The sequence below is a fragment of the Aethalodelphis obliquidens genome, unplaced genomic scaffold, assembly GCF_003676395.1.
Source record: "Aethalodelphis obliquidens isolate GAN/ISIS:26980383/991018 unplaced genomic scaffold, ASM367639v1 scaffold4, whole genome shotgun sequence".
NCBI classification, from domain to species: Eukaryota; Metazoa; Chordata; class Mammalia; order Artiodactyla; family Delphinidae; genus Aethalodelphis; species Aethalodelphis obliquidens.
In genome coordinates, this window is record NW_020837948.1 from 5,443,418 (window position 1) to 5,459,022 (window position 15,605).

The 15,605-nt window shown below is 38.2% G+C and overlaps 1 protein-coding gene across 1 annotated transcript in view; it reads right to left on the minus strand.

Annotated features, from left to right (window-relative positions):
- Positions 1-15,401, minus strand: part of CATSPER3 (cation channel sperm associated 3) — a 43,589-nt gene extending 28,188 nt beyond the window's left edge. Inside the window, exons 1-2 of the mRNA XM_027097071.1 lie at positions 14,695-15,401; positions 12,878-13,031 (exon numbers count right to left, since the gene is read on the minus strand). Coding sequence (XP_026952872.1) covers positions 12,878-13,031; positions 14,695-14,795 — 255 coding nt within the window. The 5' untranslated portion in view covers positions 14,796-15,401. The remainder of the gene's footprint in view (positions 1-12,877; positions 13,032-14,694) is intronic.
- Between the last annotated feature and the right edge of the window lie 204 nt (positions 15,402-15,605).

A 15,605-nucleotide genomic window follows, 5' to 3' on the forward strand; every position in this document is an offset into this window, starting at 1 on the left:
CCCTCCCTATCCCACCCCTCCAGGCGGTCACAAAGCACCGAGCTGATCTCCCTGTGCTATGCGGCTGCTTCCCACTAGCTATCTACCTTACGTTTGGTAGTGTATATATGTCCATGCCTCTCTCTCGCTTTGTCACAGTTTACCCTTACCCCTCCCCATAGCCTCAAGTCCATTCTCTAGTAAGTCTGTGTCTTTATTCCTGTTTCACCCCTAGGTTTTCCATGACATTTTTTTCCTTAAATTCCATACATATGTGTTAGCATACGGTAATTGTCTCTCTCTTTCTGACTTACTTCACTCTGTATGACAGACTCTAGGTCTATCCACCTCATTACAAATAGCTCAATTTCGTTTCTTTTTATGGCTGAGTAATATTCCATTGTATATATGTGCCACATCTTCTTTATCTATTCATCCGATGACAGACTCTTAGGTTGTTTCTACTTTCCTTTTTTTTTTTTTTCCTTTACTTTTCCTTCCTTTTTCTCCCTTTGGATTTTATTCTGTTGCTCTTTCCAACAGGTCAGCTCAATAATTTTTAAAATTGAGATATAATTCATGTACCATAAAATTCATCATTTTAAAGTGTAGAATTCAGTAGGGAGGGGGTTCATTTTGAGTATTTATTATCTTTAGGTTTTGATTGTGGTAAAATATACACACCATGAAATTGATCATTTTAAAGCATTTTTAGGTATACAATTAATTCAGTAGTATTAAGTATTCACATTATTACACAATTATCCCCACTATCCACTCCAAGAACTATTTCACTATCCTAAACAAAAACTCTGTATCTAATAAACAATAATTCCCATCCTCCTCTCTAGCCATCTCATAGTAAACTCTATTCTACTTTCTGTATGAATTTGCCTATTCTAGGTACTTCATATAAGTGCAACCATATAATTTTTGCCCTTTGTGTGTCTGGTTTATATATCACTCAGCATGATGCTTTCAAGGTTCACCCCCATTGTAGCATGTATCACAATTCCATTCCTTTTTAGGGCTGAATAATATTCCATTTTATGAATATACCAAATCTTCTTTATCCATTCACTGGTTGATGGATACATGAGTTGCTCCCACCTTTTGGCTATTGAGAATAATGCTGCTATGAACATTGCTGTGTGACTATCTGTATGAGTCCCTGTTTTCGGTTTTTGGGGGTATACACCTGGAAGTGGAATTGCTGGATCATATGGTAATTCTATGATTAACTTTTTGAGGAAATACCAAAATATTTTCTATAGTGGCTGCATGACTTCACATTCCAATCAGCAATGCACAAGGGTTCTAATTTCTCCACATCCTCATCAACACCTGTTATTTTCCTTTTTTTTTTTTGCGGTATGCGGGCCTCTCACTGTTGTGGCCTCTCCCATCGCGGAGCACAGGCTCTGGACACGCAGGCTCAGCAGCCATGGCTCACGGGCCCAGCCACTCCGTGGCATGTGGGATCTTCCCGGACCGGGGCACGAACCCACGTCCCCTGCATCAGCAGGCGGACTCTCAACCACTGCGCCACCTGGGAAGCCCTATTTTCCATTCTATGGGGAGAGGGGTTTTGTTTGTTTTTATACTAGCTGTCCTAATGGGTGTGAAGTTGTATCTCATTGTGGTTTTGATTTGCATTTTGCATTCTGATGACTAGTGATGCTGAACATCTTTTTATGCGCTTACTGGTCATTTGTATGTCTGCTTTGGAGAAATGTCTATTCAAGTCCTTTGCCTGTTTTTGAATTGGGTTTTTGTTGTTGTTGTTGAGTTGTGGAAATTCTTTATATGTTCTAGATATTAATCCCTTACCAGATATATAATTTGCAAATATTTTCTCCTATTCTGTGGGTCATATGTTCACTCTCTTGATTGTATCCTTAGATTCACAAATGTTTTTAATTTTGATGAAGTCCAATTTATTTTTTCTCTTGTTTCCTGTGCTTTTAATGTCATATCTAAGAATCCATTGCCACATCCAAGGTCATAAAGATTTACCCCTATGTTTTCTTCTAAGAGTTTCTTCTAGTTTATATATTTTGGATTTTGATCCATTTTCAGTTAATTTTTGTGTGGGTGTGGCTGCGTTGGGTCTTCATTGCTGCACATGGGCTTTCTCTAGGTGCGGCAAATGGGGGCTACTCTTCGTTGCAGTTTGAGGGCTTCTCATTGCAGTGGCTTCTCTTGTTGCGGAGCACGGGCTCCAGGCACACAGGCTTCAGTAGATGTGGCACCTGGGCTCAGTAGTTGTGGCTTGCGGGCTCTAGAGAGCAGGCTCTGTAGTTGTGGTGCACGGGCTTACTTGCTCCACGGCACGTGGGATCTTCCTGGACCAGGGATTGAACCTGTGTCCCCTGCATTGGTAGACAGATTCTTAACCACTGCACCACCAGGAAAGTCCAAAGTTAATGTTTATATATGGTGTGAGGCAGGGGTCTAACTTTACTCTTTTGCATGTGGATATCAAGTTGTCCTACCACCATTTGATGAAAAGATTATTTTTCTCCCCCTGAAAAGTCTTGGCACCCTTGTCAAAAGTCAATTGGCCATAGATATTTGGATTTATTTCTAGAATCTCAATTCTATTCCATAGGTCTATGTCTGTCCTTATGTGAGTACCACACTCTTTTCATTATTGTATCTTTGTAGTAAGTTTTGAAGTCAGAAAGTGCAAGTCCTCCAACTTTGTTCTTCATTTTCAATGTTGTCTTGGCTATTCACATTCATATGAATTTAAGGATGTGCTTTTCAATTTCTTTTTTGTAAAGGCTGTTGAAATTTTGATAGGGATTGAATTGAATTTGTACATCACTTTGGATAGTCCTCTTAAGTTTTGTAATCCATGAATATAGGATGTCTTTACATTTATTTAGGTCTTATTTAATTTCTTTCAGCAAAGTTGTATAATTTTCAGTATACACATCTCTCATCTCCTTGGCTAAATTTATTCCTAGGTATTTTATTATTTTGAATGCTACTATAAATGGAATTTTCTTAATTTCCTTTTCAGATTGTTCATATTAGTGTATAGAAATACAACTAATTTTTGTTGTTAATCTTGTATCCTGCAACTGTGCTGAATTCATTTAATAGCTCTAATAGTTGAGTTTGTATATGTGTGTATTCTTTAGGATTTTCTAAGATCAAGTCATAAGATCAAGTCATCTACAAATAAAGATAATTTCGGTTCTTCCTTTCCAATTTGGATAAATTTTAACTCTTTTTCTTGCCTAAATGCTCTGGCTAGAACTTCCAGTACAATGTTGAATAATGGTGAAAGCAGGCATCTGTCTTATTCCTTATCTTAGGGGAAAGATTTTCAGTCTTTCACCACTGGGTATGATGTTAGTTGTGGATTTCTTCATAATTACCCATTATCAAGTCAAGAAATTTTCCTTCTATTTCTAGTTCAAATTGTTTGTTTGGTTTTTTAATCATGAAAGGGTGTTGGATTTTGCCAAATGCTTTTTCAGCATCTACTGAGATAATTATATCAATTGTTTCCTTCATTCTATTGATGTATTACATTCGTTGATTTTTTCTATGTTGAACCACGCTTGCATTCCTGGGATAAATCCCACTTGGTCATGGTGTATAATCTTTTTAAGCATGCTGCTGGGTTCAGATGTAAGTATCTCAACTATTATTGCACCTATATTCATAAGGGATGTTGGTCTCTAGCTTTCTTGTGATGTCTTTGGCTTTGGTCTCAGGGTAATGTTGGCCTCACAGAATGAATTCAGAAATATTCCCTCCTTTTCTATTTTTGGAAGAGTTTGAGAAGGATTGGCATTCAATCTTTTTAAAATGCAGGGTAAAATTAACTAGTGAAGACATGTGGTCCTGTGCATTGCTTTGTTGGGAGGTTTTTTGATTAGTGATTCTATCTCTTTATTTACAGGTCTGTTTCAGTATGTCTGTTTTCTATTTCTTCTTGAGTCAGGTTGGTAGTTGGTATGCTTCCAGGATTTTGTCCATTTCATCTAGGTTATCTAATTTGTTGGTGTACAAAGTGTTCACAGTATTCTGCTATAAAACTTTTCTTTTCTATAAGGTCATTTGTAATGTCCCAACTTTCATTTCTGTTATTAGTAATTTAAGTCTTCTTTTTCTTAGTCAATCTAACTAAAGGCTTATGAATTTTGTTGATCTTTTCAAAGAACTGAATTTTTATTTTATTGACTTTTCTCTATTATTTCTCTATTTTGTTTCTCACTCTAATCTTTTTTGTTTCCTTTCTTCTGCTAGTTTTGGGTATAGTTTGTTCCTCTTTTTCTAGTTCCTTAAGGTGTAAAATTAGGTTATTAATTTGAGATCTTTCTTCTTTTCTAATGCAGGCACTTACAAGTATAAATATCACTCTGAGCACTGCTTCTGTTGCAACCTATAAGTTTCATTATGTTGTATTTTCATGTTCATTTGTCTTAAAGTATTTTCTAAATTCCTTTGTGATTCTTTCTTTGACCTATTGGTTATTTAAGAATGTGTTGTTTAATTTCCATATATTTGGAAATTTTCCAGTTTTCCTGCTGTTGCTGATTTTTAGTTTTACTCCATAGTTGTCAGAAAAATACTCTGTATGATTTCAATAGTTTTTAATTTACTGAGACTTGTTTTGTTGCCTAACATATGGTCTATCCTGTAGAATGCTCCATAGGTACTTGAGAAAAACTATTATATCTTATTGATGAACTGACCCTATTGTCAATACATAATGTCCTTCTTTGTCTCTTGTAACATTTTACTTTAATGTCTATTTTGTCTGATATGAGTATACCCAACCCAGTTCTCTTTTGGTTTCTATTTGCATGGAATACCTTCTTGCATTTTTCACTTTCAACCTATTTGTATCTGGATCTCAAGTGAATCTCTTGTAGACAGCATATATTTGGATTTTTTAAAGAATCAATTCTGTCTTAATTGGACAGTTTAATTCATTTATATTTAAAGTAATTACTGATAAGGAAGAAACTACTCCTGCCATTTTGCTGTTTGTTTAATATATGTCACATCTTTTTTGTTCCTCAGTTCCTCCATTACTGCTTTCTTTGGTGTTTTAGGGGTTTTTTTGTAGTGTACCATTTTGATTCTTTTCTCATTTCTTTTTCTGCATTTTTAAAGTTATTTTCTTGGTGGTTACCCTTGAGATTACAATCAACCTCTTAAATGTACAACAATCCATTTTTAACTAATACCACCTTAGCTTCAATAGTATATTAACAATTCTGTTCCTACACAGCTCCATCCCCCTCTTCATGTTTCTGTTGTCACAAAATACATCTGAATACACTGAGTGCCCATTAACTATATAATTATTGTTTTGTGCATTCATATTTTAAACCATACAGACAAAGAAAGGAGCTACGAAACCAAAATACAATACTGGCTTTTATATTCACCTATGTAGTTACATTTATCAGTGTTCTTTATTTTGTCATAGGGCTTAAGGTACTATCTAGTTTCATTTCCACCTAAAGGACTATCTTTAGCATTTCTTGTAGCACAGGTCTACCAGAAGCAAACTCCCTCAGCTTCTGTTTATCTGGAAATATCTTAATTTCTTCGTCATTTTTTGAAGGATAGTTTTGCTAGATATAGAATTCTTGGTTGACAATATTTTTCTTTCAGTACTTTAAATATGTCATTTCACTGCCACTGTCCTCATAGTTTCTGAGGAGAAATCAGCTGTTAATCTTATGGAGGATTCCTTATATGTAACAAGTTGCTTCTCTCTTGCTGCTTTCAGGATTCTGTCTTTGACTTTTGATAGCTTGATTATAATGTGCCTCAGTGTGGATCTCTTTGTTTCTCCTTCTTGGAATTCACTGAGCTTCTTGGATGTATATATTCTTTATCAAATTTGCAAGGTTTTGGGCGATTATTTCATCAAATATTCGTTCTTCCTCTTTCTCTCTCTCCTCTCCTTCTGGAATGCGTGTGTATGTTAATATGCTTGATGGCGCCCCTCAAGTTTCTTAGACTCTGTTCATTTTCATCATTCTTTTTTCCTTCTGCTCCTCAGGCTGAATAAGTCCAAGTGATTTGCCTTCAAGTTCACTGATTATTTCTTCTGGCTGCTCAAATCTGCTCTTGAACCCTCTAGTGAATTTTTTAATTATTATATTTTCAGCTCCAGAATTTGTTTCATTCCTTTTTATAATTTCTATTTACTGATATATTCTATTTCCTGAAACACTGTTCTCCTGGTTACCTTTAGGTCTTTGCCTGTGGTTTCCTTTAGGTCTCTGAGCATATTTTACATAGTTGACTTTAAGTCTCTGTCTAGTAATTCCCATTACTAGTTTCTGTTCATTTCTCCTGTGTAAAAGCCATCCTTTCTTGTTGCTTTGCATGCTTCATACTTTTTTTTGAAAACTGGACATTTTAAGTTGTACAATGTGGTAACTCTGGAAATCAAATTCTTCCCTCTCCTCAGGGTTTGTTTTTGTTGCTTTTTGTGGGTAGTAGCTGTTTGTTTAGTGACTTGTCTAAACAATTTTTGTAAAGACTGTATTCTTTGTAATGTATGGTCTCTGAAGTCTCTTCCTCTGTAGTTTCTGGTCAGCTAGTAAACAGAGATTTTCTTAAATGCCTCAGGCAAAAAGAGGGAAGGGAGGGAAGGAGAAAGAAGACAGAGAGAAAGAAAGTAAGGAAGGAAAGAAGGAAGGAAGAGAAAAGGAGAGAGGAAGGGAGGGAGAAGAAAAACTCTCTTAGTCTTTGCAGATGGGCTCTGTGTTGAGGAACTCCTTCAATGCTGAGCCAGGCCACTTACAGCTGTACATTAGCATTCACTTTGGGCTTCTGCTGAGCCTAAAGATCAGTCACAGTGAAAGCGTGGGATGTTCTCAGTTATTTCCTAAGCATGTGTCTTGTCCTGTGAATGTATGGCATACATGGGAGTTTTTCAATGTCCTATCTTTCCAAAGAATCTCTCTCCCTGGATTGTCCTCTCAGGCTTTCAGCGTATCTATTGTTTGCCTCAAGTGTTATTTTTTTGCTCCAGGTGGCAGTGGGTCATTCATTTGCTTTTCAGTGGTTTTGAGAAATGCCCTCTGCATAGCCACCTTTTTGTCCTGAGAAAGTTCCAGATTATCCAAAACAAAGAGAATAGCTTTGGATCAGTCCTTCAGGCAGCCCCCTCAGATAGGTCAAAACAGACAAACAATTCTTTAAGAACAAAATCTTCTCTGTTGTTTCTGGACCCAGGGACTAGGGTCCCACGTGGGGAACACAGGCTGCCACCTTCAGAACCATCACCATGCTGAGGAGGGGTGTGGGCCAAAGACAAGTAAAAATGCTACAAAGTTTTCCTACCTTTTTTAAGTTGCCCCTTTCTTGATTCAGTGTTCACTCAGTTACTATAAACCTTTGGCTATTTTCCAGAGTTCTGACCATTTTGCCCTCTTTTTAGGTGTTTCTGTGGACAGGTGGCCTCTTGGAGCTACCTACTCTGCATTTTCACTGACATTACTCCTCTCCAGTTTTCTTTTTCTCCTCTCCATTTCTGAAGGACAGTTTTTTCTAGGTGTTGAATTCTTGTTGGACAGTCTTTCTTTCAGCACTTTGAATATGACATCGCTTGCCTTCTGGCCCCTGTGGCTTCGGATGAGAAATCAGCTATTCATTTTATTGAGGATCCTTTTTATGTAATGAATCACTTCTCTGTTGATGGTCTCAAATTCTCCCTTGGTCTTTGTCTTTCAACAAATTGTTTATAGTGTGTCTAGGTGGATCTCTGGGTTTATCCTACTAGGAGTTTGTTGATCTTCTTGCATGTGCAGATTAATGTTTTTCATAAAACTCGGGGAGTTTTTGGCCATTACTTCTTCACATATTCTTTCTACCTTTTCTCTCCTCTCCTTCTGTGACACCTATTGCATGCATGTTTGTATGTTTGATGGTGTTTCATGGGTCTCTGCTTATTTTTATTTATTCATTTTACTTTCTGTTCCTCACACTGGAAATCTCAGTTGACCTATCTTTCTTTTCTTTAATTCTTTCTTCCACTAGCTCAAATCTGCTGTTGAAGTCCTCTCATGAATTCTTTTTTTTTTTTTGCAGTACATGGGCCTGTCACTGTTGTGGCCTCTCCCGTTGTGGAGCACAGGCTCCGGACACGCAGGCTCAGCGGCCATGGCTCACGGGCCCAGCCGCTCCGTGGCATGTGGGATCCTCCCGGACTGGGGCACGAACCCGCGTCCCCTGCATCGGCAGGCAAACTCTCAACCACTGCTCCACCAGGGAAGCCCCGTCTCGTGAATTCATTTCAATTATTGTACTTTTCAACTACAGGATTTCTGTTTGGTTCCTTTTAATAATTTCTCTTTACTCATATTCTCTATTTGGTGAGACACTGCTCTCATACTTTCCTTTAGTTCTTTAGATTTGGGTTTTTTTTTTTTTTTTTTTTGAAATCCTAAGTCCACCAGATGGGCTTCCTTACAACATTTGTAAAATAGTGTTATTAATACACACCTTCCAGGGTGGCTGTTGAGATCATTGAAAATAACATGTATGAAAGCCCCTGGCTAACTATAAAACTGAGAAGTTATTAAGACTCTTAGGGATCCCGATGAAGGTACCAGGAAAGTACTGAGAAGGCCCTGATCTGTCACCTCTAACTAATCTTAAGATTCTTTGCAAGCAGCGAATGAAGGCTAAGGCAGACTTGTAAACTGCTGAGGCATTAAATACATGCCTTGGCAAAGGCTGGGAGACTTATTTGTTCCAGGCATTTAAGGAATACTCTGTTCAATCATTAGCAGACCATTAAGCTAACTGAGCAGAGACTTTGGTGGCCACGCATGACAAAGAATATACACTTTATCGAAATAGTTCAGGGAAGTCACTTTAAAAAAAAAAAAAAAAGGAATGGCAACAACAATAAAACCCTAGGGAGGGGGGAGTATCTGGTTTCCAGAGTTTCCAATCTTATATGATTTAAAGTGTCCAATTTTCAACCCTCAAAAAAAGAAATCATGAGACATGCAGAGAAACAAGAATGTATGGTCTTTACACAAGAAAAAAAGCTATCAATAGAAACTTTTCTTGACTTGCAGAATTTCCCAGTCTGGATCGTGTTGACTGCACACTCATGTTCCTCTGTCCTCTATTGCCTGAAAATAGGCAGCTGGATGAAAAGCCTTGATCAGATTCACGTTTGATCTTTTTGGCAAGATTATAGGTTCTGGGACTTCCCTGGTGGCACAGTGGTTAAGAATCCGCCTGCCAATGCAGGGGACATGGGTTTGAGCCCTGGTCTGGGAAGATCCCACATGCTGCAGAGTGACTAAGCCCATGCGCCACAACTACTGAGCCTGCGCTCTAGAGCCCGCGCGCCACACTACTGAGCCCACGTGCTGCAACAATTGAAGCCTGCATGCCTAGAGCCTGTGCTCCGCAACAAGAGAAGCCACCGCACTGAGAAGCCCGTGCACCGCAACGAAGAGTAGCCCCTACTCGCCGCAACTAGAGAAAGCCCGTGTGCACCAATGAAGACCCAACAAAGCCAAAAATAAAATAAAAAATTAAAAAAAAGATTATAGGTTCTGTTCTTTCATAGGAGGCATATAATGTCTCGTTGTCTCTTTTTATGAGGGAAGCAGTCACTAATGGTCAAAATGCTTAAGTCCTATAATTCATTGGGGGTTGAAAAATTGTGATATTCTATCATTTCATTTTCACTTATTAACTAGGATATTTCTATAAAGACATGTTTCCCCTTACCTACTATGTGGTTACTCAGTAATACAGTTCATATAAGAAAGGTCAGTAATACTTGATTTTTTCCCTTAATTCAACAATTTTTGAGATAAAGTATTAGGTCCTTGTCACCAACCAAAAGTGACCTGTTAGCTTTTTTAGTATAATTATAAGTTTACAGATTATTTGATGAATTTCAAAATCCACTGTAATTATTATCCTTACTGAGCTCAAAGTTTCCCATCTTTGGCCAGTAGGAGCCTCTTCAAGTTGTCCCCTGAGCCCTTTTGACATGACCCCAGTAATCTTTGATAGCTTCCTTGCTATGTGTACAACAAGATGTTCCTAGCTCATCTGGTGTATTTTCTACAATCAGCCATTTCTCTAAGAATTCCTAGTTTCTTTTAGTGAGAAATGGTATTTCAACATCATATTATGGGACTTCCATGGTGGCGTGGTGGTTAAGAATCTGCCTGCCAATGCAGGGGACACAGGTTCGATCCCTAGTCCAGAAAGATCCCACATGCCATGGAGCAACTAAGTCCGTGCGCCACTACCGAGCCCATGCTCCGCAACCACTGAAGCCCACGCACCTGGAGCCCGTGCTCTGCAGTAAGAGAAACCACCGCAATGAGAAGCCCGCATACCTCAAAGAAGAGTAGCCCCCACTCGACACAACTACAGAAAGCCCGCATGCAGCAACGAAAACCCAACGCAGCCAAAAATTAATTAATTTAAAAAACGATCACATTATGGTCACTAAGGATGCATAATTGCTAAGTTGATCATTGTTCTAGATTTTTCAATGGATAAAGGTAAAATATTTCAGTAGTTTATATTGATACTTCCAATTTAAATGCAGAACTACAGGGCTTTCACTTAACTTTGTCTATATTACATCCATATCTCCTTTCTTCCATGAGTAACCTGGTTCTCAAGAACACAGAGGATAATGGAATTAAACTGTCCCATAATGACCCATCTGCTTTATCCTTGTGTTACACACACAGCAGTCTCAGAATACTACTACTAATAGCATCACCACAAAGCTGATTTCCGAAAATGGCTAAAAATTGTTTTTGCATTGACTCTCCCCATTCTTACCCATTTTTAATCAATACTATATCTTCACTGTCAGAGGATATATTCATTAGGTGCTACATTATCTCCTTGTTCACCCATAATTATGATTAGTTCTATAAATAATCATATTTTTAATGTCCATTGCCAGTCCTAATGTTGATACTTCTTTAGTCATTTTGGTTGGCTGAAACTTATTCTTTACTAGATTCGTAAGGAAGGGCTCATGGGAACAATATTAGCGAAGCTTTTTAACATTGATGACAGTTTGTCTATGTCCTTTATACTTGAAAGTCAGTTTTGCTGGATCTAGAATTCTTGGTTCACATTTTCTTTCCTGAAGTATCTTAAATGTTTTACTCTATTTTCTTTTAGCATAAAGCATTACTATAGCAAAGTCTGATAATAATTCATTTTCTTTTCCTTATAAGCCACTTTGCCTAGATGCTTATAATTTCCCCCACACCTCTTTCCTTTAAAGTCCAATAATTTTAGTAGAATATGTTCTGGTGTTTGTTGTATAAGTCCATATTCTCAATATGCAACTTTCAAAATATAGTTTCAATTCTTTTATTTCAGGTAACTTTTCTTAGATTTTAGATTTTTTTTTTTGTGGCTATGTTGGTCTTAGTGCGGCATGTGGGCTTTCTCTCTAGTGTGATATGCGGGCTCCAGGGCACATGGGTTCTGTAGTTTGCGGCATGCAGGCTCTCCCGTTGAGGTGCACGAGCTCAGTAGATGTGGTGCGCAGGCTTAGTTGTGCTGTGGCATGTGGGATCTTAGTTCCCTGACCAGGGATCAAACCCACGTCCCCTGCATTGGAAGGTGGATTCTTTACCACTGGACCACCAGGGAAGTCCCTAGATTTTAGTGTTTATTCTGTTCCTTTACTTTGTTTCTGTTTCTGTTTCAAATTCAGGGACTCCTATTATCCTTAAGTTGGATCATTTTTCCCCAATCTTCAATTTTCATCATTTTCTCTTGAATCCTTATCTCTTCATTTCTTACTGATGTTTAAGAATTTCCCCCACTTTATCTTATATTTCTCTTAATTTCTCTTAAGCTATTATCTGCTATATCTAATTGTTCTTAGTCTAATTCAGTCTTCATTTTTGAAATGAGTTCCTTTTATTTCTAATTATTTTCTGACTTTTGTCACCTCACTCTTTTCTTTCCTATCTAACATCATTTTCTTAAACATTTACTTTCTTCTGAAATAATACGGTACAGTTTTTATCTGTTTTGTGAACATGTCTTTGTGGCGGGCTTTCATTATCTACAATGATATTATTTTCCACTTTACTCTCTTTTTTCTTATAATAATTTTGTATGGGATTTTACCTCAATCTTTTCCTATTGCACTTTTTTATGTGAAATTTATTTTCTTGGACTTTGAGAAAATGTGATTCTAACTTCAAATATTCCCTCTTGATTTAAAATGTGGTTGCTTGATTTTTAAGGTTTCCTGGTGCTGTTCCCCTCTTCCAATTTTATCAGAACCTCTCTTCCTTCATCTTTGGGTCTCTAACCTGTTCAATTTTCATTCCACTCCCAATACTTCTCCTAAGTGTGGAGCACTGTCCTTGAAAGGAGCTATGGAGAGTCAGTTTTAAAAGTTTATTGGGTCTGGACTGTTCTAGCCCCTTCATAAATTTCGGGAACCTCTTGTGCTATCCCAGTATTTGATTAGGTAACACCCTTCCTAATACCAACTGCTGTTCTCACATCAGCCCATCATACTTTCCAATGAATACTTACTGACTTCCCTCTGCTTCCTCTCCTACAGATGCTAATACTATGCAGTGTGGCTCTTGGTAAGGATCTCTTGTTAACTAGTTTTGATATAAATCCTGTCCATGGGTTTTTGGTTTTGCTATCTAGTTGCTCTGTTTTTTTAAGAGGGGATTCAGGGAGATTAAAAAACCATGTCACTGCTACTACTGCTGCCACCATCTTCCCAGATATTAGAGTATATTTTAATAGTCCTTAGAATCTTATACAGAAAAAATTTTTGAACAAAATGCCTTAAAAATCTTATAACATTTTCAGAAATAAAACAGGTAAAACAGAAGAAAATGGACCCATTTTGTCTGCTTACCTCAAAAAGTCTGAACAAGTTGTATCTTGTTTTATAATCAGTCCACAAGACCATAAAAAAGGCATTCGTTGAGACGGTGCTAATCATAATTATCTTAAAGAGACGACTCATTATAACTCTCTTCACAAATGCCTGACACTGAGTATCTTTCCTCCTGTCAAAAATTTGAATAAGAGGTATGATTATCTTATAGCTCTGTTGTAAGGTAATGCATAATGCACACTTTTTTTTAGGGACAAAGGTCTGCTTTCGCCCTTCTGTGAATATAAATCTACATATATATATACTTTAAAATTGCAATGCAATGCTGACTTAATGACCACTGAAATATGTATGACGATTACTGGGTGGGTCTGTCCCCACTCAGTTGCTCAGTTCCTCCTCTCTAGACCTGTGAAAAAGAATGGTTACCACTCCACCTCAAGCAAAACAAAGCACCATCTTCATTTACTCGTTCAACAAATTTTTATTAAGTAACTACTGTTCAACTCACTCATTTATTCATTCAACAAGTTTTTATTGAATGACTACTACATGCCAGGCAATACAGTAGGCACTTGGGATACAGGTAAGCAAAACTAAATATTGTCAGTCTAGTAGGGAAAACTGCTAATCAAATAATCAGCCATACAAGTGCTTACAAATCAATCATAAAAAACTGACCACCCTAAGAAAAAATGGGCAAACACACAGTCAACTCATTAAAGAAATACAATGGCATGAAGTTCCCTCCAAAATGTTCAGTAGCACTACTAATTGGGGAGGTACAAATTAAGTAAAACCAGTAATTTTGCTTATAAAATTAGCAAAGGCTTAAATGTGATAACATTTAGTGCTGGCAAGAGTGTAGTGCAACGGAGCAGTCTCATAAACTGCCAGGGGAATGTAAACTGACCAACTTTTCTGAAAAGCCTTAGTTCTGTTTGTATCCTCAGACCCAAGGAATCTACCCCAAGAGAATACAATCTGAAATGCAAAGAGTGACTTTAGTCAAACATGTTTATCCCAGCAATATTTGCTGTGAGAATTTGGAAACAATTTAAAAGTCTAACCAAAAAAAGACAGGTTAAGCAAATCATGGCATATCCATTTCATGGAATATTATACAGACACTACAACATGTCTATGCCTTTTTCATGATTTAGAAAAATGTTTATGAGCCACTGGATAGCAAAACAGAAAGAAAGCAAGATAAGAATTCTCTACTCAAAATTATCTCAACTGTGCAAAATAGGTAGAAAAAAATTCGGCATGAAGTATGCCAAAATGTTGATATTGTCTGCCTACGGATAGTGAGGTTATAGGTAATCCTTTTTCCTATTTATTTATGTTCATCTGTGCTTTCCAATTTTTCTCAGAGAGTATGTATTACTTTTTCCCCATTATATGTAACAAGTGAACCCAGTCTCACACAGTAAAAAAATATAGATTTATATACTTTTATAACCTATTAAAAACAAGATATATAATTTTCATTATCTGATTTGAAATCAGGTCTATTACCCAAAAAAAAGGCTTCAAATTATCTAACATAGTAGGGAATAAAAAAGGACAAAATGGAGTCAAACTAGTCATTCAGTCTACAGGTCAAATAAGGGTGCGACTGAACGCTTGATTAACAGCCAATTGTGACAGGAAAGCCGAGGAAACAACTGTTTGGCTGAGACTTCACCAGCCTCACCAGTTGGAGAAATCAGATTATCCAGGACGAGCCCCTCAGTCTGCGAAGTGGATGAGTGCCTGTGGGAAGAGGCTACGAGACCCAACACTGCCATTTGCACACTTCTTAACAAGAAAGAGAAATAAAGAGTATTTACTGAGATTTCCATAACGTCTCATAGAACAGCGGCGACACATCCTCAAACAGTGAGCTAGGACGGACTCTTGTGTGGTTCTGGTGATAAAAGTGTTGAGACATTTTCCAAATTTTCAATTTTTATTCCTTGCTTTTACCATCCAACAGAAAATCTCTGCTTAGGAATCTCCTCAGCATCTAGATTCCAAGAGGCCTCAGAGGAGTGTCCACAGAGGGCATCGTTGCTTTATGAAGTCACTCTTGGACATTCCAGTATGTTACTAGCCGGCAGGCCCCTGGAGGGGAGAGCTCCCCATTGGTCTACCCACAGATCCTCTCTTCCCAAGGAGGCCGAGCACCTCTGTTCAGCAAAAGAGTCACAAGCACCCTGCAATTGTGATGCTCTGGGCTAAAGCTGAGAGACAGGCCAGACAAAAGCCCCTCCTTCAGGAAGTGCCCCCAACTGACAGACAGAGGCCCTTAATAATGTGTTAAAATAGGTTAAGGGTCATAGAAGAGGGGAAAGCAAAATTCTCTGGGCTTCTAAGAGCAAGAGCACACAGCCAGGGCACAGCACTGGAGACACCTGGAAGGACAAGGAAAGATTTTGATGGCTTTGGGGCTAGAACCCAAGAAACAGGAAGAGCAGAAGTTATCCATGCCTGGGGCTTCCCTGGTGGCGCAGTGGTTTAGAGTCCGCCTGCCGATGCAAGGGACGCGGGTTCGTGCCCCGGTCCGGGAGGATCCCACATGCCGCGGAGCGGCTGGGCCCATGAGCCATGGCCGCTGAGCCTGCGCGTCTGGAGCCTGTGCTCCGCAACGGGAGAGGCCACAACAGTGAGAGGCCCGCGTACCGCAAAAAAAAAAAAAACAAAAAAAGAAGTTATCCATGCCCAGCACTGGCTAACTGGGGACACAGAATGTGCACATACA